Below are 22,181 nucleotides of genomic sequence, written 5' to 3' on the forward strand. Positions count from 1 at the left end.
TCGGAGCTTACTCCCCCGCTTCACTCTAGCTTATCTGCGGGTCGGATGACTAGGGGAGAGGGCGTGAAAGGGAGGGTGGAAAGAAAGAAATAAGTACCCGAGCTGGGAGAGGCTAACGAGCCCAACAGCCCCCGTTAAAAATATCCCAGCTCTTGTCTAGGAGGTCAGGGCTGAGGTTGAATGGGTTCTCTAATTCCTTGTTGATGACTTCCCAATCCTCCTGAAGGCAGTAGCCCTTGACTTAGGAGTTGACGAGTGACTGCGTCACTAGGGCTAAACAAATAAACTCCCATCTTTTCCATAATATCCCTGCCCCACAAATTTATGGGCAAGTGATCTAATACATAAGGCTGGAAAGTCCCAGAATGCCCCTCACCATCTCTCCAGTTAAGGATGGCACTGCTTTGTTGGGTGTCTGTGGCATGGCCAATCCCTTGTAAGGATGTAAGAGACGCAGTAAGAGGCCAGTTGGAAGGCCAATGTCTCTCGGCTATCACAGACACATCTGCTCCTGTATCTAATAGACCTCGGAAGGGCTTTTCTTGTATATAAATTGTAAGCTCGGGCCTTTCCCGTTTTATGTTTTGAAACCCAAATATGTCTGAGGACCCAAAACTCCTTTCTCCTCTAGGCTTAGTAGTGGCTGAGGCACCGACTGAAATTAAAGGAACAAGGATGAGCTGAGCAATTCTTTGTCCTGCAGGGATAGAGATAACACTAGCAGGCGCTGAAGCCATGATTTTTATTTCTCCAGTATAGTCCTGATCTATCACTCCTGGAATAATATGCAGGCCTCTCAGTGCAGAGCTACTGTGGCCTAACAGTAAGCCAATGGATCCCCTCGGTATGGGGCCAATGAGTCCTGTAGGGAGGGCCTGGACTCCCATCTCCGGAGTCAGTACTGTGCCGGTAGAGGAACAGAGGTCAAGTCCTGCACTCCCTGGAGTTGCTCGGAGGAGACAGGAAACTGATTGTAGCTGCGAGTTGTCGGGGGATGGGCCTGAGGTTGGGGGAAGGAAGAAGCTGCCCCAAAATTTCTCTGCGGGGCCAGGGGCTGGCCCCTCTGCCAGTTTCCCGAAATCGTGCGGCCAGAGTCATTGAAAGTAGATCTGCAATTCTTAGTCCAATGCTTCCCTTTTCTACAACGGGGACAAGTTCCAAGCTTAGCTCTCCTTTCCTGATTAGGACAGTGAGCCATTAAGTGGCCCATTTGTCCGCAGGAAAACAGCTGCTGGAAGGCCCAGCAGTGCGCAGATGTCCCTTTCCTTTTCCCCCTGTACGGGGGGTGCGTAAGAACTCAGTTACAGTCTGCCCTGGAGCGCTGCAGCCAGCCTGAGGCCCTGCATATAGGATGGACCAATGTCTGAACAAAGCCGTATATAGTCAGTTATTTCTCCCTTTCTCTTAATAGGCCTGATGGCTGCTTGGCAAGCTGCATTAGCATTCTCGTATGCCAATTGTTGTACAAGAATCTTGCTGGCACCCTCATCTTGGATCAGACGGCTTGTCACCTCCAATAACCGAGAGACAAAGTCTTGATAAGGTTCATCTGACCCCTGTCTAATTTTGGAAAGGTCTTCAGTCTTACTAGAGTTAGGAAGTCTACTCCAGGCACGTTTAGCGGCAGCACTTACCTGACCATAAACGTCCAGGGCATAATCTAACTGGGTCTCAGTGTCAGAGTAAGCACCTTCCCCAGCGAGCTCCGCAAGTGAAGCAGGCACATTATTTGTCCTGTTGGTCTCTGCTGTTGCCTGACACTGATCTACAAATTCAGACTTCCACAATAAGTAATCTCCTCCACTAAGACAAGCCTTAGCTAACTGTTTCCAATCAATTGGGCATAAAGTTTTAGCATCCAAGGCATCAAGAATGACTTGAGTAAATGTCGCTGTAGGGCCGTATTGAGCACAAGCATTCTTTGGATCAATTATTTTAAATGGCAAAGGATGGTGGACTGCTTCATTATCTCCAGTCCTCCTTACCAGGAATAAGTGAAAACCAGAAATGTCCTCCCCTTTATGAGCAGCCTGTGCCTGGTAGAGTTGCAGGGCGCTATGCTTAGGGGAAGGATTAGGACTTGACCCAAAAAGGATTTCACCACTAGGAGGGCCAGGCGCCTTTAACAGCGCAGGCTGAGATGGTACTGGTGGTGAGACAATAGCAGGTGGTGGGGGTGGTGGGAAAGGATCAAAGTCCGCTGAGATTGTGGGCGGGGCCCTCAAGTTTCTAACTTTGCAGGAGTTTGTTGTCCCGGCTGAAGCTGCGACAACAGGGTTATGGCTGATTCCAGCATTTTCTCAACATGAGTTAATCTATCTATAGTAGGCTCATTGCATAATTTCTCCTCAGAGTCTGAGACATCTGAGTCTTCCTTAATATCTAGCCCAGTGGGTTCAGATCTTACTAATTTTCTCAGCTCTTCCCGGGCAGCTGCATAAGCTCCGGGGGCTGGGTGATGTTCATCAGGCCCCTGTTCAGTTTCTCTGATTGACTGATCGAATCTAAGCCGTTCATGTCTAGTATCCAAACCATCTCGGATCAGATTCCAGAGAATAAAGGCATCCACTGGGGTTTTCTCAGGGCCATTTGCATCATAATACTCCTGAATCTTTTTTCCTATTTTCTGCCAAGTTTCTAAGTTAATGGTTCCTTCCTCCGGGAATCAGGGGCATGCTTCCTCACCAAAATGAAAGAAACGTTCTAACTGACTTTGGCCAATTTTCACTCCCTGGGTATGTAGCATGCCTTTGAGGGCCTGCATGTAGAGCGTGTGGCTATTACCTTGTCCCATAATTTCTTACTCCCGACAATACTCTCTCTCTCCCGCTCTCCTTCCCAAGTGATCGGACGTTCTCACCTGAGCGGGGGTCCTGTGCCATCGTTCCAGGAGTTCAGGTTCCTGTTCCGGGCGCCACACCTGCCGAGCAAGTCGGCAGTGATCGGGAATCCTGACTGAGGGTGGCGAGGATTAAGGAAAAGGAAAAATAAGGCAAGAGAAAAAAGACAAGAGACAAAGATGGGGTATGGGACTTCTGCAGCCGTAAGGTTGAAACTCAAGCCTGCAGCCATGTTTATTCTTAACTTCCAGCTTATATGTAGTTTGAAAACCAGGAAACAGCATAGGCTTAAAATTCCAGAACACAAAAAAGCTTGGAGTTAGCAATACCCGACGATACCTAAGACAGGATGAGGTTGGTTAACACAAGAATGGACTCCAGAGCAATATCTGATGGTAGCTAAGACAGGATGAGGTTGGTTAACATAAGAATGGACTCATGGCAGACATAGTAAAGCATTTCTGATTTTCCATTAAGCCATGTCCTTGCACGTCCTTGAAAACACAGCCAGAGGTTAGGAAGAATTTAGCTGCTAGCTCGGCTCCCAACAGTAATGGGAAAACATGGTGGCAATTATTAAAATCAAGTTGGTACTAGGTCAGCCTGACTGCAAAATTCTGCTTCTGTAAACGGCTTGCTTAACCTGTTTGTGACTTGCTCTACCACATGCATTATCCCCCTGCATCAGTGCTACTTGACCACCTGTTGTCAATTCCTGATATCGAGGACAGTTCGCATTATCAAAGCCAAATACATAACTGAGAGGGTAGATAGCAAATAGAAATAGGACAAGACTTTCTTGCTTAATGCCATCCAGTCAAGTATCTGGGAAGTTGGAAATACCCTGCCCCTGTTGTAATCAAAATAAAAACCCTGCCTATCTGAGGATCAGGGCTCTCAATCCAGATCTGCTTGGTCGGTGATGGTTGAGAGTCCAGGCTCAAGCTTGCAATAAAGACTCTAGTGCCTTTGCAACAGAATCAGCTCCTTGGTGGTCTTTGGGGACTGAAAAACTAGGCATAACAGAGGGAAGTGAATAAGTGAAGCAGTGGAGGTAACTGGACATAGATGGAGTGTACTATGCAACTTGTGGGTGGAGATGAAAGGGAATGATGGAGAGAGCTAGGGGAGGCACGATACGGTATAGCAATGTAGTCATAACCTGAATCATGTCATTGCAAATCCTCTGTACAGGATGTCTCTAATAAGAATAAAGTTAATAATGCCCTGGATGGAGAAGGGTTAATGCCCACCCCGATGTTTGAACTGAAGACGCAAGAGGAAAATTTAGATCTCCAAATTTGAGTGATGGATTTGTGCTATGATTCCCTCTGGCAGACAGTACAATCACTTCTATTGGATGGTGGCACAAGTCTTCGTCTCCTCAGACACAGAGATATGTCTGGACTTTGTCCCATGGGAAGAGCTCTGCAGGAAGTCCTGCCATCTTCTCCTGGAAGGTTTTCTTGAAGGCTTGGGTCTCAGCTGGGTTGAAGTGGTTCTTCCAGTCCCCCGAAACACCTGGAGGCCCCGAAGGAATGCTGACATCAGAAGGGCCCAGGGCTCTAAGGCTCCATGCCCTGGCATTCCCTCTATCCTCTGCCTGCCCTGGGGGTGAAGCCACCGTCTCCCCCTGGGAGATGGACTCCACAGCATCCTTGGCTCCACGTCCAGTGGTCTCCTCTGAAGTTCTTGCCTCTGCCACCAGGGGTGGTGTTTCCTGCCACAGATGTGTGGGGTTAGGAAGGTCAGGCTGGGTCTCCGAGGACTCCAGTGCCTCAATGTCTGCTTGTGTGCAGTGGCATTCTTATGTAATAGAGAACTAAGTGTGTTTGTGTGTGAGTGTGCGAGTGTGTGTGTGTTCCCCCACATGTGTGGGGCTGTGGTTGCCTGAACTTATGCTTTTTAAAAATTGTCTGGGACCACCTGTGGTCTGAAGAAACAAAAACAAAACCATCAAAGATGATGCTGTGTACAGAGATAAAAAATATCCCCTGCGTCACGGGGTTAGAGCCAATTATGAACTGGTGATGAGGTCCAATTAGCATTGCGCACTTCGAGCCCTATTACCCAGCCCTGCTGCCTGGATCACTGTGCACACTCAGGTGCCTGGCACAGTGTGCCGCATGGGGTCGCCAGAGGGTGCAGAAGGGGCAAGGCTGGGATGGATTTGGGGGGAGCTGAGGACTACTCAGAGGGAAAAACAGATTCTCAGAGACCTGGATGTGTGTGTGTTAAACTCAGGATCTGGGCACTGTGTCTGAATTTTTTAGCTCAATGCTACTGCTGTACCACTTAGCCCTGCCCAGAGCTTTTTTGCTGATTCATTGGAGATAACAGTCTCAAAGACTTTCCTGACTGGTTGGCTTCTAGTCTGGATCCTCATTTCTCAACCTCATAAGTAGCTTGAATGAAAGGCATGAGCCATCGGTGCCTGGCTTTGTAAGATTTGTTAATACCTGGGATGTTAGAAATGGAAAAATGGTGCCATAGTGATTTTTATCAGACAAGGTATCAAATGCACATGAAAATTCTAACCACCAGAATCAATGAAAGACCTATGCTCTGACCCAAAGGGGTCACAAATCTTCATCTCCACAGACACAGAGATAAGTGTGGACTTAGTCCCATGGGAGGAGCTTTGCAGGAAGTCCTGCCATCTTCTCCTGGAATGTTTTCTGAAAGGCTTCTGCCTTGGCTATGGTGAAGTGGTTCTTCCAGTCCCCTGTGATGCCTGGAGGCCGTGGAGAAACAGAGATCAGAGGAGGCCCAGAGCACAAAGGGCCCAGCCCACTGACTCCTTGCCATGCTACTGTGATGGAGACTGGAGCTCAGAGGGATGAACTGCCAAGAAGTCTGTGTGTGTGTGTGTGTGTGTGTGTGAGTGTGTGTGTGCATTAGTCCATGTGTGTGTACATATGTGAGTGTGTAAGGGTGTGTGCCTATGTCTGTGTGCACATGTGTACAGCTTAGTGTGTGGGCACATGTATCTCTGTACCCCTTAAGTTTGGGTGTGTGTGCAGATCGGTGTGCCAGTATTGGGCGTGGGTGCTATCTTTGAGTTTTTCTCCCCAAGGCTGGTGCTTTGACATGTGTGTCCCAGCTTTACTTCTGTTTTTTTTGTTGATGAATTGCAGATAAGAATCTCACAGTTTTCCTGCCTGTAGGATTTTGAACCACTATCCTCAGATCTCATAGCTGGGATTTCAGGCCTGAGCCATCAGCACCAGGCCAGGCAAGAATTTTACCAGAATATCAGTGAATTTCAATAATGGATTTGGTGTTGTCCTAAAAACCCTGAGGAAAATGATTTTGTAGAAAGCATCAAACAAGACAGAAACTAGGACTCTGGGATCAGGGAGCCCTAGTTGCCTTAGAAATAGCAATGAAGAAACAGGAAAATAGAAAAAATGCAAATGAAACATAAAAAGCAAAACCATTGGGCCATGATGAAGACATCAAACCTTTGAAACACAGGCCTAGCAGAACGACTAGATTTCAGTGCAGTCCCCAAACCTTCAATTTCATAAAAGAATAACAGGAAATGTCTGGTTACTTTAATAATTTGATGATAATTTTCTGCCTAGGACTCCAAAGCCTCAGCCAAGAAGAAATAGAACAAATGAACAAATATGACTGCATAAAATTAAAAAGTTTCTGCTCCCCAACACAAAAGCAACAAGAAAACAACAAAGCCAGTTTTCAGAATGGGAGAAACTCCTCTTCAGGAGAGGCGGGGCAATTGTTCAGAATGTGCAAAGAGCTTAGAGCTGTACAGGCAAAGAACAAATCATTCAATGATTAGATTGCAACGGGAGCAAAACATCATTTTGAGATGAAGAAATAAAAATGCCAACTAAATCCATAAAGTCTGCCAGGCACAAGTGGCTCACACTTGTCACCCTAGTTACTCAAAAGGCTGAGATTGGAGGATACAGATTTGAAGCCAGCTCTGGGCAGAAAAGTCCAAGAGACTCTGATCTCTAATGGACCAACAAAACCTGGAAGTAGAGTTGTGGCCCAAGTGGTTGACCATCAGCCTTCAGCAAAAATTAAAAAAAAAAAAAAAAAAAAAAAAGCCCAGGGACACCACCCAAACCCTGAGTTCTAGCCCCAGGACTAATATACAAATTAAAACAACAACAACAACAAAAAACAATTATAAAGCTATATCCATGAAGCAAGGGTCTGTCAAGAATTCCTTCCTGGTCTCTGACAGATCTTTAAACCACAGCGATTCCACACCTCTCCTGGTCAATAAGACGCCAGCAGGAATGGAATCCTCCCCCAGCAGGCTGTAATTGGACATCGTGTGTTCCTTCATGGCCTGGAAGGAGATGTTCTCCAGGACCAAGTCCAGGTCTTCAGGCTCCAGCTTCTTCCCAAGGAACTGGCAGATCTTCTCCACAGTGCTCCCTGTGTCCTGCAAGAAGGAAAAGCAGTAGAAGGAGAACACAGAGTGGCTCTCAGAAGGAGGGAGTGTTGGAGGCAGCACAAGAAGGGACAGGCAGCCAAGAGCAATGACAGACTCGTGTGACAGAGACTGAGCTGGGTGCAGGGAGGGAGAAAGGGATGGAGGGGGAAAGGAACAAGGACCAGAGGATTTAGTCCAAGCACTGAATACCTGGATGTCATTTTATGGTTACTTCTGAGGATTATAGCTCCTCTAGGACTTCAGCAATGCTGGGCATTGTATGTGAGATAAATCACACATGACTTCTTTTAGGATATTTTTGTTGTTGTTTTTGTTTTGTAAGGTCAGGGTGGCCTCATGTGCTTCACATGGGTCTTTTTTGTCTGCCTTTTCAACATCGAGCGATATTCCATTTTGATCACTTAACCTGGTTTGGATTGTGCAGCCGTTTCTCTGTGAATATTTGGGTTTCATCCTCTGGGCCTGGTGCTCTACCACATTAGCCACAGGTCTTCAATAATGAGCTACTATATGATCCCCACAAGGAGAGCAGGAGAGAGTCGGGCCACAGGCCTGGGACGTCCAGGACCAGCCAGGTAGAACACGGGACGTGGTGCTGTGGCTCTGGTTGTAGAGCATGAGCAGATTCGAGTGACAGAGGCTGAGTTGGGTGCAGGGAGGGAGAAAGGGATGGAGGAGGAAAGGAAAGAGGACCGGAAGGATTTAATCCCACAGATGAGCACATGGATTTCATTTTATGGGTAGTGGAACCATAACCAGAGCACAGAGCCTGGAGGATTACCAGACCTAGAGAAAGGCATTTGGACAATTCTCAAGTGAGAATTTGACAATTATCAAGAAGAAGATCAATACACCAGGTACTGAAGTGTCCTACCATTCATTTCTGGACGACACAGATTTCTTTCTTTGTGTGATTTTCTGTATGTATGTGTGTGAAGGTGTGTGTAAGTAGTGTGGATGAACTCAGGATCTGGGTGCTGTCCCTGGGCCTTTGCGCTCAAGACTGGAGGTAAGGAGAAAAAAAAATTTAAGTCAATGCCATCTTCCCCCTAAGCATGGTTTTCATCTCTCCTCAGCCAAGTTCTAAACGACGGTTCTAATATTGAAAAAACAACATTCTGCTCGATGCCTAAATGCCATGTTTTTGTGTGTATGCCAGTCCTGGGGCATTTAGTCACAGCCTGGCTGCCAGCCCTGAGTTTTCTTGCTCAAAGATAGCACTTTCTCACTTGATCCAGAGCCGCACTTCTGTTGTGGTATTTGTTCATTGGAGAATCTCAGACTTTCCTACCCAGACTGCCTCTAAACGATGATGCTTAGACCTCAGCCTCCTGAGTAACTAGGATGAAAGGTGTGTGAGACACTGCCCGGCCTATTTGTAAGTCCTGGTTGACCCTATAAGGTAGTTTTTGAAGACTCTGGCACCCAGTTCATCTGTGAGGGCTCAGATCTTGGGTCTGAGGACTCTTAACTGATGGATAAAAACCTCAGGGCCACGGTGAACTTCTGTAGGCAAATGCTGCTGGGCCTGATCTCCAGGACTATACTACTGGGATTCAGGATTAAAAAGTATTGATTGAGCCTGGCAACATGGCTCACGCCCGTCACCATACCTACTCAGGAGGCTGAGATCTGAGGATTGTGGTTCAAAGCCAACCTGAGCAAACTGAGGAAAGCTCTGTGAGACACTTATCTCCAATTAATCACCAAAAAGCTAGAAGCAGGGTTTGGCTCAAGTAGTAGAGCTACAGCCATGAGCATTAAAGCTCAGGGACATTGCCCATGACCTGAATTCAAGCCTTAGAACCTGCACACACACAAAAAAACAAATATTGATTGAACAGTTATCAATCACTGAGCACAGACCTTGGCCTTGGAAGTGAAGAAAGACTTGGGGAAGAGTTGGATGGGCAGGTGGGAGGAGAGCAGGCGGGGGCCCTCCTTCATGTTTCTTATTATTTCGGGTCCATGTTCAGTCTCGATCCACGGGGATATTTCCCAGATGGGCACAGAGCAGATCCACTCCGGATCCCCCTTGCTGAGAATGAGACACAGAATCCCAATCATCCAGTTGGTGCCTGGAGACAGAAGGAAAAGTGAAGGTCACTCATTTCTATCTGAATTGTGTAGAAAGGCATGACAGTAAAATCTACATAACACAAATGTTGTCTAGCATACAATCTTTGTTCATGCAAGCTCAGTATTTCTGACTCTGTGTAAATCTGTGTGTGTGTGTGTGTGTGTGTGTGTGTGTGTGTGTGTGTGTGTGATTCCTAGGGCTTCAAATCCAGGCCTGGGATCTGTCCCTGAGAGTTTCTGATCAAGACTGATGCTCTACCACTTGAGCTATGGCACCACTTCCTGCTTTTGATTGTTGACTGGAGATGAGACTCACAGACTTTTCTGCCCAGGCTGGTTTTGAATCTCAGTACTCAGATCTCATCCTCCTGAGTAGCTAGGAGGACAAGCATGAGCCACCAGGGCCCATCCCACAAAAATATTTTAATCTTATAAACATGGACTGTTCACAAGTGTGTAGTGCCCCCCTCTCCTGTCCAGGCCACCGCAGTTCTCTTATCTCTTCTAGGACTGTCGCGGCTGTCGGCTTTGTACATGGTGCAAATCCCAACACCATTTGTCTGTTCAGGACATTCTGTGCCCCGGCCCGCGGGGTTTTGTCAACCGGAGCCCGAGGGGGAACTGACCTGAATGAGAGACAAACCTGACACAAGGAGGGAGACCAAGACAGGGTTCTGATCAAGGTCCCAAATTTTATTTTCTCAGGGCAGCTTATATAGTAGTCAGCAGAGGGTAACTCACGTAGACAGGGTCATTAGGTTGCTAAGTTACAGAACCGTGGGATGCTCTTTCTCAGGATAGCGACTGGGTAAAGTTCATAAGTTTGTTAATTAAAGCTAGACAAGGTATTAGGCTTAACAGGAAAGGTTGTAAAAGCATCAAACATTCTTATCAGTTAAGTCTTATAGTGTCTTATTGTTAGAGCATGACAACTGGCGCCAGTTTTCCTTATCCGTTAAGTTTTATAGTTTCTTTAAGTTACATCCTGACAGCTATTTTGGCTCTCGGCATCTCCTCCCTTTTTATTATAATTAAAAAGCCAATTATTACTTTGGTGGAGGTGGAAGGCCCAGAACATAGCCAGCGCTTTAGAAGACAGTTGTTGTACAGTTATGTCGGGAATGGGGGGAGAGGATTTTAAATGGATCCAACCTCTATGCAGATGGGTATGCTTCCACGAGCCCTAATGGCAATTGTTTATAGCCCTTGCCGGCAGATACCTCTAGGTTCTACCCTCTCATAGATGCCCATGGCATATGTGTCTAGCCGGTCCGGGTTCCGGCAGCCTTGGAGGCACAAGGCTCTCTGTCCTGGCCACACAGGTAGTAGGACACAGTGAAGGCACTGCTGTTGTCCTGTCTTTGGCTGGCCAAATCCAGCCTATGATAGTGAATTTGAAGGGGTTTAGATGCAAGGGAGTCAATTTGCTGTTTTACAAAGCTCATAATTCTATTAAAAATACAGGGGCCAACGGCCACAACAATTAAAATTCCAAACGGAGGGCCTAGTGAGAAGATAGGAAAGGAGTCCGTTCAGTCCCGTCCACAATGGGCTGTCAAATAGTTCTTGCCTCCGTTTGATCAGGTCCTCCTGGAGCCTTTTGACCTTGTCTCTAACGATCCCAGATTTGTTGGCATAGAAGCAGCAGCGTTCCTGTAAAGCTAAGCAAATCCCTCCCTGTTCTGCAGTAAGTAAATCCAGTCCCCTCCTATTTTGTAGGACTACTTTAGCCAGGGAGTCAATTTGATCTTGAAGATCATTTATTGTGCTGGATAGTGCCTGAACATCCTCTTTTAGTTGATTAGACAGTTTTGCATAAGAATGGACAGCTACTCCTAGGCCTGCAGTTCCCGAGCCCAAGGCAGCATTTACGCCTAGTCCTGCCCAAAGGGGTCTAAGTTGGACTGCTCTTTTCTTTCTTCCTCCTATCATGTCAAAACTAGGAATGGGTAACAGTTCACTACCTGGAACAAAGTCTATGTCTGGAAGTAACAAAGCAACTACACACAATCCGGTCCAGTTAGCAGGAAGCATGGAGAAAGCCAAGTTTCCTCTGCATACAAAGATCCTTCATTTTGGGGGTCAAAGGGGGCTTGTAGGAGAGGAATAATTAGTTACTTGTAAGCATTTGCCAAATGAGATCAAGGCCACATCTATACCTAGGCTATTATTTTGGAAATCACCATATATGCAAATAGAAAAATTAGCAACAGGTTGTATTTTAAAAGGCAGACTTGGACTGCAAGTAAGATTGTTATGTGTAAAATTAATTAAGTTATCAGAGGGAATAGCAAGGGGCCTGGGCATTCCTAAAGATATGCATAACCAGCAATCATTAGCCAATTCAGGGTTGGAAGTATTTAGGATGTTAAGTGTGGCCTTTAGGATATCCGAGGTATGGACATCTAGATCTGTTTCCTTGGGCCTTGGGAGGGCCAAGGTGTGGTAATCAATTTTGGGGTAAATTTTTCTTTCTAGTTCCTCAAGCCTTTTTTGTACTTCAGCTTCTCTAATTATATCTGTAGGTCCTCCTCCATCAGAGATATGAATAGGGGCTTTAGTGGGCCAACAGGCATCAGCGCCTGGGGTGCCCATGCAGGCTTGAGTGTATTTATTGTTGCCCACTACTGGAGGAATATTGGACCAATTGCCTCCCTGAACTGCCAGTTTATTTTTTTTGTAATATGGCGGTAAAATATCTTTTGCCATCCGTGCCAGTGCATTCCTGTACAGTGGAATAACAAGAGGAGTGCATTTGGGTAACGTAGCTACAACTCTGGGGACATTTTCCAGGAATACCATTATTGGATGGTATAATTTTTGGTTTATCAATGCATATCCATTCTTGTTTTCTAAAACCTCCTGCATTACTAGGTTCCATTTGTAAGTATGCGGTACTAGTGCCACAGTCAACAACATTAGTATATCGTTTGGGGATGGTCTTAAATTGTTGCCCCCAACACTCGCATGGGGGACCAAAAAGGGCTTTAAGCAATTCTTGTTTGTTTATCAGGGCCCCCAATCCAGCATGAGTTGTGAAGGGCAGAGCCAACAGGATTGTTGTTATAAAGGTCCACGTTGTCATTGTTATTCCTGAAAAATAAAAAGGTGTTCTCAGGGGGTCATGTTTACCTGGAAGATAGGTTATGATCAACAGTTTTAATCAAGCGTTCAGGAAGCCAGCGTGCTGCACCTTCTTTGTTGTCAAATATACAAGCGGACCCTCGACCCCAGATCAATATGGGGTTTGGGCCTTTCCATTGAAAGGTCAGTGGATCTTTCCATATAACAGTAGCATAATTATGAATTGTTTGTGGGTGCCAGAGATGATCGGCTGCAGATTTTCCATTAGCATCCAAAGTTAAAAAATTAATGACAGGGGCTGGGAATATGGCCTAGTGGCAAGAGTGCTTGCCTCGTATACATGAGGCCCTGGGTTTGATTCCTCAGCACCACATATACAGAAAATGGCCAGAAGTGGAGCTGTGGCTCAAGTGGCAGAGTGCTAGCCTTGAGCAAAAAGGAAGCCAGGGACAATGCTCAGGCCCTGAGTTCACGGCCTAGGACTGGCCAAAAAAACCAAAAACATTTAATGACAAGCAAGGCATGATGGAGAATATTTTTTGGGGATCCTTTTGTGGGGTAAAATTCTCCCATTTTTAATTTCTGTAGGGTATTTTTAAGAGTTTGGTGAGCTCGTTCAACAATTCCTTGGCCTCATGGGTTGTAGGGGATGCCAGTAATATGTTTTATTTGCAATTGGCGGCAGAATTGTTGAAAGTTTTTCCCTGTATACCCAGGGTCATTATCAGTCTTAATAATTTTAGGCTTTCCCATGACTCTTAGACAATTAAGTACATGGGCAATAACATTTTTAGAGGCCTCTCCAGTGTGGAGGCTGGCAAAAATAAAGCCACTAAAAGTGTCAATGGTAATGTGAAGATATTTAAGATTACCAAAAGAAGGGACATGGGTAACGTCCATCTGCTAAATTTCATTAGGGACCAATCCTCTGGGGTTAACACCTAAGTGAGGGATTGGCAAAAAGGTGACACAATTGTGACATTGTTTGACAATTTGTCGTGCCTGCTCCCTGGTAATGTTATAGAGGAGGCGCAAGGTTTGAGCATTAAGGTGATGTAGAGAGTGAGCTTCTTTTGCTCGAGCTATAGAGTCACATTCGGCCAAAAGGGAAGGTTGAGTTGCTCAATCAGTTACTTTATTGCCTGCTGCCAAAGGACCAGGGAGACCAGAATGAGCATGAATATGTCTTATATTAAAGGGGCAATGTCTAATTAAAATATGTTGTTGGACTAAGGAAAACAAGGGAGTGGCATTTGTAGTTGGTTTAATATAGGATACAGTTTCAAGTAAGGGGATGGAGTGGGCAATATAAGAGCTATCTGTATACAAATTAAAGGGAGTATTAAGTAACTGAATAAACACTTGTAAAACAGCAAAAAGCTCAACCATTTGTGCAGAGCGATAAGGGGACTGTAGGGAAGTGGTTTGGTTGTCAATAGTAAAGGCTGCCATTCCATTTGAGGAACCATCAGTAAACACCAGGGAAACGTGGGAAAGAGGTTGACGAGAAGTTTGAGTGGGGAAAACAAGGGATTGGTATTTTAAAAATTGGAGGAGTTTATCAGCAGGGTAATGATTATCAAAGATTCCTTGAAAGGAAATACAAGACACCGTCCAAGCGTCATCATTTTGCATTAGCCACTGAATCTGAGTGGGAGAATATGGCAATATTATTTTATCAGGGTCTCTGCCAAACCTTTTTTTGCTATGTTCTCTTCCAACTTTAATTAATTCTGCTACCCAGGTGGCATAAGGGGTGAGAACTTTAAGCGGGGAGGCAGGTAAATGTACCCAAAAGAGGGGTCCCTCTTGCCAGAAGACTCCAGTAGGTGTAAAGCTGGTGGCACAAATAAGAAATTGGAGGGGTTTATTGTAAGAAATAAAAGTTACTTGTTGATTTGTGATGGCAGTTTCCACTATCTTTAAGGCCTCTTGGGCTGGGGCAGTTAGTGACCGACTGGAGGTTGGATTTGGGTCCCCTTTAAGGATGTGAAATAAAGGCTTAAGTTCGCCAATGGTTAGTTTAAGGTATGGCCGAAGCCAATTAATGTCTCCCAAAAAATTTTTGAAAATCATGCAAGATACACAAATGAGAAGTCTTAATCTGTAATTTTTGACTAGTAAAGTAATAAGGACCTAAAATAAGACCAACAAATACTTGCCAGAGTTCTGCTGTAACACTTAGAAAACAGCAGACTGAATGAGATCCATGTGCCATTAAATCAAATCAAATTATTTAACCTTACCTTACCAGCAGGTGGAAGAGAACATAAATGAATAACAATCAAGAGGGCAAAGGATCAGGACAATGTAAAAGTCTCAGCTTCAGTGGATCGAAGTGGCTTATGTCTTACATCCCGAATCAGTTCGCCAGCAGGAGGGATGGGTTGGATCTGGGCAAGGCTGTAGTGGCATCTCTGAGTCCCCTGGATAGATTGTCACACCTTCTTCTGGGTTTCCTGCAAATTTCTACACAGACTGGTTAAAGACATTTGAAACCTTCCAGTATTCCTTGGTTGTTTACCCTGAGTACTCTGGCTTTTGTAGGCTGGTGCCCTACTGGTTTAAGCAGGGTGACAACTTTAAAAGATTTTAGAAGGCTTGGGCCTTTAACCATCTTCTTAGTCACAAAATCCACAAAGACCAAACGCCAACAAAGTCTGCTCTCTGCAGCAACCACGACAGTTTCTGAGACATGGAGGGGGAAGATACCAATGCATCCCTAATGCAACCCTGTGGCCACCAAACACAACTCTGATGCTTTTAACCTTGGAGTAAATCTCGGTTGCAACTGTGTCATGATAGGCCTGCTATAAATCCAACTCTAATCTTGGGAGGGGGTGGGGCAGAGCTGGACCTGTCAAAATCTTTACAGGACTCCTAGATTTCCTGAGCAGTTTTCCACGAGAGAGAGAGAGAGTAAGGAATCAGTGAAACCAGGCAGTTTGGGAGTAGACTATGGAGGCCGCCTCCTGTAGCCACAGACTGCCACGGTCCATGCAGCTAGCACACATGTCGACCTGCATCCTATAAAGAAAAATATTAATCCTGGGTCAGAAAAATCTAGGTTAGCAGCTACATTTGCACACTCATTCCAAAATGATTCTAATCCCTTGATCTTGAAAGAGTTTACGAAAAAGAAGGAAAAAGAAAAAAAATGGAGAAGCAAAATCTTAATTTATACCAAAGAATTGTCAGGATTAGATGTACACTTAACTTTTAGCATAGATAGAAATAAAGAATAACAGACTGGTTTTACATCATTGTGCTTATATCACGTGCTGTATATTAGAACCTTTTGGAGTTTTTCTTAGACACATTTGCTTGCACCCAAACATGGGTTTAAAACCTGTTTTTTTTTTTTTTTAATTTTACCAACAGACAGACAGACAAACAGACATACAGACAGTTGTGCACAAGCTTTGGGGCGTGCTTAGAATTGTTCTTTAATTGGACATGTAAGTTTTCTGGAATTCCAGTGGCAAAATGATATTATTTTGCCCATATTTTAGAACCACGTGTTTAGAAAACAACTTTTTCAGCAAACAAAAATTTTCACAGATTATCCGAGAAGCCACATTTTGAGAAACCAGTTTAGCTCCAATGGGGAGCTGAAGTGGGATGTTTTGACCAGAGAAGGTCCAGGAGATGGGAGACAGGGCATGAACAGAAAGAACACAGACATGTGGCAAGGCATAATGGCAAAGGAGCTGGTCAGAGCTTTAGCAGGCTCACAGCAAGACACCTTCACCTCCCAGCATTTGAATTGCGAGGCACCTTTGAATTACAAGGCCACAGTTCCAGAGTTCAGGGTGGAGGGCAGGGTTACTGGGAGCTGGAGACTCCACATCCCTGTCCAGCCTCCAGGAATTTGGCATGCCCATTACCTGGAGGATGGGCGGGCTTCCACCTCCAACCAATTCTATTGTCCACCATGTGCTGAATGCTAGAGAAAACTTAGGATCTAGCCAAACAAGCAGAATTTAACTGGATCTCCAGACTTAACAAACATCAATAATAAAAATAGAAAACCTTTCTTTGTGTCTTTCAAAGCAGATGTTAAACAAACATTGGTACCTTTGGAAACTAGCACCAGCCCATCACATATCACAAGCAGGCAGGCAGGCAGGCAGAGTTAGAGAGAGGCAGAAAAAGAGAGAGAGAGAACTTCATCTGCCTGAGTGCTCATAGAAGTTAAATAAAATATTCCAAATTTGTAAGACTGGGCTCAAACTTGAGCAGCTTTTAGATTGTGCTCCTCCCATTGTAGAGCACTCGGTCAGGAGAAGTTACCTTGGTGGTGTTAGCATCAGGTCCCTCCCCTCTGTGAGCAGCCTGCATCTAGGAGAGCTGTAACTCTGCCAGGACTGACGGTGGGCGGAGATGTTAACTCTAAGTCAAGCTCTTGCAACTGTTTAAGTAGCTGAGACTTTTCTTTTTTGGCTTGAAGAAGGGCTTTTAAGCACTGAGCCTCCTGGGAGAGCTTAACTGTTGCTTGTCTGGTTATTTCCTCAAGATCGGGGGAAGCGGCAAGAGTGGGAGCACAAAAGGGAGGTGTTGTATTGTAAGGAGGTGGCCGTGTGCCTGAAGTGGCCAAGGGGGACCAGTCAGGATTATGGTATTTGGCTGCTTCCTCCTCTAAAGTGGCCCCATCTCCCGGTGGAAGCATATCATCATTAGAGCCACGGGATTCTAAACCAGAAAGGACTGGGTAAATGGACTTCGGGCACCTAGGCTGGGGATCACTGCTGACTTCAGGCATGGGAATGGAAACAGAAGGACAAGGAGACAGAGGAAGGGCGTGACATTTTAGCAGGCTCCTTGTGGAGAGAAGCCTGGCTCCCTTTGAATTTTTCTTTTAGGAAAGTTTCACTATCCTCAACTACCTTGGAAACATCCACCCGATAATGGCGAACTTGTAGAACCTCTTGTATAAGATTCCAATAGGAGAAGGCCAGCACAGGTACCTTCTCGGGACCGAAAGTCCGGTAATAGTCTTTAAGGCAATCACCAACACGACACCACCATTTTTCATCTATCTTCCCTTCCTGTGGAAACCATGGACAAATATCTTCCAAAAATATAAAAAAATTCTACTAAGTCCTTTTTCTTAACCCGTACTCCTCGTGCCTTGATAGAGGCCTTAAGTCCCTGGAGAAACAGCTCATGCTTGCTGAGTGTTTGTCTCATAGTTGCGTCGCCTCTCTTACCTTACAGATCTGTATCGCAGACGGGCGTTTCTGCGGTGTTCTCAGCATGGATCTTCACTCACTGGCTGGGTGGCAATCCAAAGGGAGGGTGCAGCACTGCTCTGTCGGGCAACGTTCAGACCGAACTCCGTTCCTCGAGCCCCACGTTGGGCGCCACTCTGCCCTGGCCTGTGGGGTTTTGTCAACCGGAGCCCGAGGGAGAATTGACCTGATTGAGAGACAAACCTGACACAAGGAGGGAGACCAAGACAGGGTTCTGATCAAGGTCCCCAAATTTTATTTTCGCAGGGCAGCTTATATAGTAGTCAGCAGAGGGTAACTCACGTAGACAGGGTCATTAGGTTGCTAGGTTACAGAACCGTGGGATGCTCTTTCTCAGGATGGGGACTGGGTAAAGTTCACAAGGTTGTTAATTAAAGCTAGACAAGGTGTTAGGCTTAACAGGCAAGGTTGTAAAAGCATCAAGCATTCTTATCAGCTAAGTCTTATAGTGTCTTATTGTTAGAGCATGACAACCGGCGCCAGGTTTCCTTATCAGTTAAGTTTTATAGTTTCTTTAAGTTACATCCTGACAGCTATTTTGGCTCCTGGCAATTCTGCCCTCGTGTGCTTCAAATGGCAAAATGTCCTGTAATAATACTGTAGCCTGGGTCTCAGTGTTCTGCCATTATGTCCCATTTGTTACCTAAGACCTATTTGGGTTATGCAGCCATTTCTCTGTGGGTATTTGGGTTATATCCACCTCTTGGCAGTTCCTGAAGTCCTTTTAGTGCCTTCCCGTGGCTCCTGACTTTCAGCACATTTCACTGCAGTGTGTGCTTGCTGCTCGCCTCCTGCCCGTCCCCATGCTCCTTCACACATGATCCCCAGGATTACGGGCCTGTCTTGCCAATTCCTTGTGTTTACCGGAAGTTTCCAGTTACTAAATCCCACAATTATTTTTTTTTTCCTTTTAGTGCTGCTCCTGGAACTCAGGACCTGTGCACTTCTCCAAAACAAATGTTCTCATTACCTGATGTCTGTACAACACCTCAGTAGTAACAATAAAACTGTATTCACAGAAAGAAGTGCTGGAGATATGGCTAACGTGGTAGAGTACCAGCTGAATAAGCAAGCCAAGCAAGCACAAGGCCCTGAGCGCAAACCCCAGAACTACCCCCCTGACACAAGAACAAGTAAAGGAAAGGTACATCCCACAGTGTTCAGCATGTACTGAATTTAAAAAAGCTAGAATTTACCTGAAAGATGTCCACAAGTGCTAGATATAGAACTTTTAAAATATTGAGAAAAGTGCTAGAATAAAAAGCTTGTGCCCATACGCATGGACTGAGAAAGTCAGCATGTCTCATATGCCAGCCTCAAAAATAGCTCCATTGTTAAACACATCCCCAATGCAAAACACCTGGACTGTAGGTGATACGTGCATATGTGTGGATAATCTGCAACCCTTGTTCCAACATTTATGTGGAGGGGGTGATATCGATCAAGATGCCTTGTTCTGGCATTGAAATCCTTTGGTATACCTGCTGAAAGATTTTTTCTTTTTTTACTGTTTATTGTGGAACCTAAACTCAGGGCCTGGGTGCCATCCCTGAGCTATTTTGCTAAGGGTTAGTGCTCTACGACGTTGAGCCACATCACCACCTCCAGTTTTCTAGTGGTTAATTGGAGATAGCAGTCTCATGGCCATTCCTGTCCAGGTTGGCTTCAAACAGCTAGCCTCAGATCTTTAATCTCTTGTAGGCATGAGCCACCAGGCCCAATATGAAAGACCACTTTTAAAACCTAAATAAATTAATTACATGAAAAGAAAATTTTATATTTAAAAGGAAAAAACTCACATTAAAATAAGAAGTTTTGTGGCTGGGAACATGTCCTAGTGGTAGAGTGCTCGCCTCGTATACATGAAGCCCTGGGTTCAATTCCCCAGCACCACATATACAGAAAACGGCCAGAAATGGCACTGTAGCTCAAGTGGCAGAGTAGTAGCCTTGAGCAATAGGAAAAAAAATAAAATAAGAAGTTTCTGCACAGCTAAGGATACAGTTACTAAACTAGAAAGACACCCAACTAACTGGGGGAAAATATCTATTCCAGCAATACATCAAACAAAGGCCTAATATCCAATATATGCAAGGAGCTCAAGAAAGTAACAAGTAACCCCTCCTAAACAAAGTACACCAATTACTTAATGGGCAAGGCAGCTAAGGAGAGAATACTCAGAAAAAGAGGTAAGAATGAGAAAGTAACATATGCAGAAATGTTCTTCCCTGGCCGTAAAGGAAATGCAAATCAAAACAGCCCTGAGATAACATCTAACCCCTGTTATGTTGGCCAACATTGTGAATTAGAACAACAACAAATGTTGGCAGGGAACTGGGGGGAAAGGAACCCTACTGCCCTGCTGGTGGGAATGTAAACTAGCGCAATCACTCTGGAAAGCAGTGTGGAGGTTCCTCAAGAAACTAAACATAGACCTTCTCTATGACCCGGCCGTACACTTCCTAGGAATGTACCCTGAGTCTCCTGAGCAGGTATGGCAACACATGCACACCCATGTTGATTGATGCACTATTCATAATAGACAAGATACTGAAACAACCCAGATACCCCACAATCGATGTGGCACCTATATACAATGGGATTTTACACATGTCATTTGCAGAGAAATTTGTGGAATTGCAACAAATTGTGTTAAGCGAGATAAATCAAGATAAGCCAAGAGAGACAAACAGCCCATCTTCTCGCTGACACACACAAGTTAGATCTAAAACACCCGGAGTGTGACCAATAACACAGGTTTCTATATACTCACAGTGAGACCAAGAAGAAAGTCTTTTTCTTTGTGAGGATAGCCTTAAGAGAGTCATGTGGAAATCTGTAGGAGTGCTGGGGGAGGGCAGAAAAATCAGAGGGAAAAAAGGGTGAAAAAGCACCTCAGGGTAATGCACTGGACATGGACGAATGCAAACTGTGCAATTTGTGGGTGGACAAAGGAGGTCGGGAACAGGACAGAAGGCGGGAACAGATGACACCAAGGGAAAGGAAATGAACTGAGTACCTTACCTGTGTGAATGTAACCCTACTGTGTTTCCCTTCTAAAACAATAAATTAAACTAGGAAAAAGTGGGGGTGGGGGCATTGCAGGGACTGAGTGTGTGTGATTCTTCTATGAACTCTGCAGCATTCACCCTCTGTGGCTCAAAATGCCCCCCGCCCCTGCCCACAGGCAGTCACAAATACCCAATCTTGCTATAGGCCCAGCTCTACTGTGTGTTTCAGATACTTTACCAGCCACAACACGCACAGGAATTCCTGTGAAATGGATGGGAGTTTCTCTTCTCTGAGGGAAAGAAAGACACGAGGGAATGACACAATGTCCATGGGGGAGGCTGGAGGGAGTGGGGCCACAGGCCTGGCCTTTCCCCCACAGCCAAGGCCCTGTCTGTTCACCTGACTTGGGATAGGTCACCATGATAATGTCCTCGTCTTTCACCACAAACTGCTCATGGGCTGCTCTGATGACTTCAGGGATGTAACCCATGGCAGGGATAGGAATGCCCGCATACCACAGATAGTCCTCTGTCATGGCAGAGCCCTGCGTGCCTGGCTCTTGGTCCCAAGCCTGTGTCATTGGGGAGGTAGTGGCACAGTCTGGACTTCATCCTGGTGGGGGGATGAGGGGGATTCAATCAGTAACCATTAACTTTCTGCATTTCATTGGGACACTAATTTGATGATACAGAACAAGGCAGTGTGATTGGCACTAGGGGATTTTTATTGGCAAAGGGTGATCTGATTTTCACTTCATAGCAGGGAGCCAGAAGTACAATAAGAAATGTGCAAGAGGGCAGGTTGTGTTAAGTTTTTTAAATTTACAAATACTTATTTTTTTATCTTGTTTTATTTTTAAATTTTTACAAATACTTATTTGTGAGAATAGGTGTAGATATCACAAAAATGCAAAGAGCAATGGTTGGGCTTCTGGCTCAATACCCTAAGTGCAATCCACTAATATCATCCAAAAATAATTGCCACATGTCCTCAATTTATTTTTCTTCCAATTTCCTGTTTCACCTAGGAGCTCTCTCCACTCCAGAATCTAAGCTATGATCTCCATGTCTCCTCTGGCTCCTGGAGGCAGGAAGAGTTTCTCAGACTTCCTTTCTTTGTCCTGAACTTGCTGATATGAGAAACAACAAATACTTGTGTAACATCACTGGGATGGTTTGTGTGTTTGTGCATGCATGCGTGTGTGTGTGTGTGTGTGTGTGTGTGTGTGTGTGTGTGTGCCAGTCCCGGTCCTGGGCATTGGGCTGTGCTTTTTATGCTCAAGGGTGCTGCCTACCTACCCCTCGCTGGTTATTTGAAGATAAAACTCCTTCAGACTTTTCCCAGCTGTTCTGGCTTTGAACTTCATCCTCAGATCTCAGCTTCCTGAGACACTGGAGTCTGGCCAGCCAAGAATTTTAACAGAATCTCAGTGAATTTAATGATGGATTTGGTGTTGTCCCACCTTAAAACCTCTGAGGA

The 22,181-nt window shown here is 45.2% G+C and overlaps 1 protein-coding gene and 1 pseudogene across 1 annotated transcript in view; one reads left to right on the top strand and one right to left on the bottom strand.

Moving 5' to 3' along the window:
• The window catches only part of LOC125368437 (sulfotransferase 2A1-like), a 108,558-nt gene extending 99,059 nt beyond the window's left edge, over positions 1-9,499 (bottom strand). The window contains exon 1 of the mRNA XM_048369407.1: positions 9,142-9,499. Within this exon, the coding sequence (XP_048225364.1) occupies positions 9,142-9,342 (201 nt within the window). The 5' untranslated portion in view covers positions 9,343-9,499. The remainder of the gene's footprint in view (positions 1-9,141) is intronic.
• The window catches only part of LOC125368439, a 76,640-nt pseudogene that overhangs the window by 36,484 nt on the left and 17,975 nt on the right, over positions 1-22,181 (top strand).

This window comes from Perognathus longimembris, chromosome 20 (genome assembly GCF_023159225.1).
Source record: "Perognathus longimembris pacificus isolate PPM17 chromosome 20, ASM2315922v1, whole genome shotgun sequence".
NCBI lineage: Eukaryota > Metazoa > Chordata > Mammalia > Rodentia > Heteromyidae > Perognathus > Perognathus longimembris.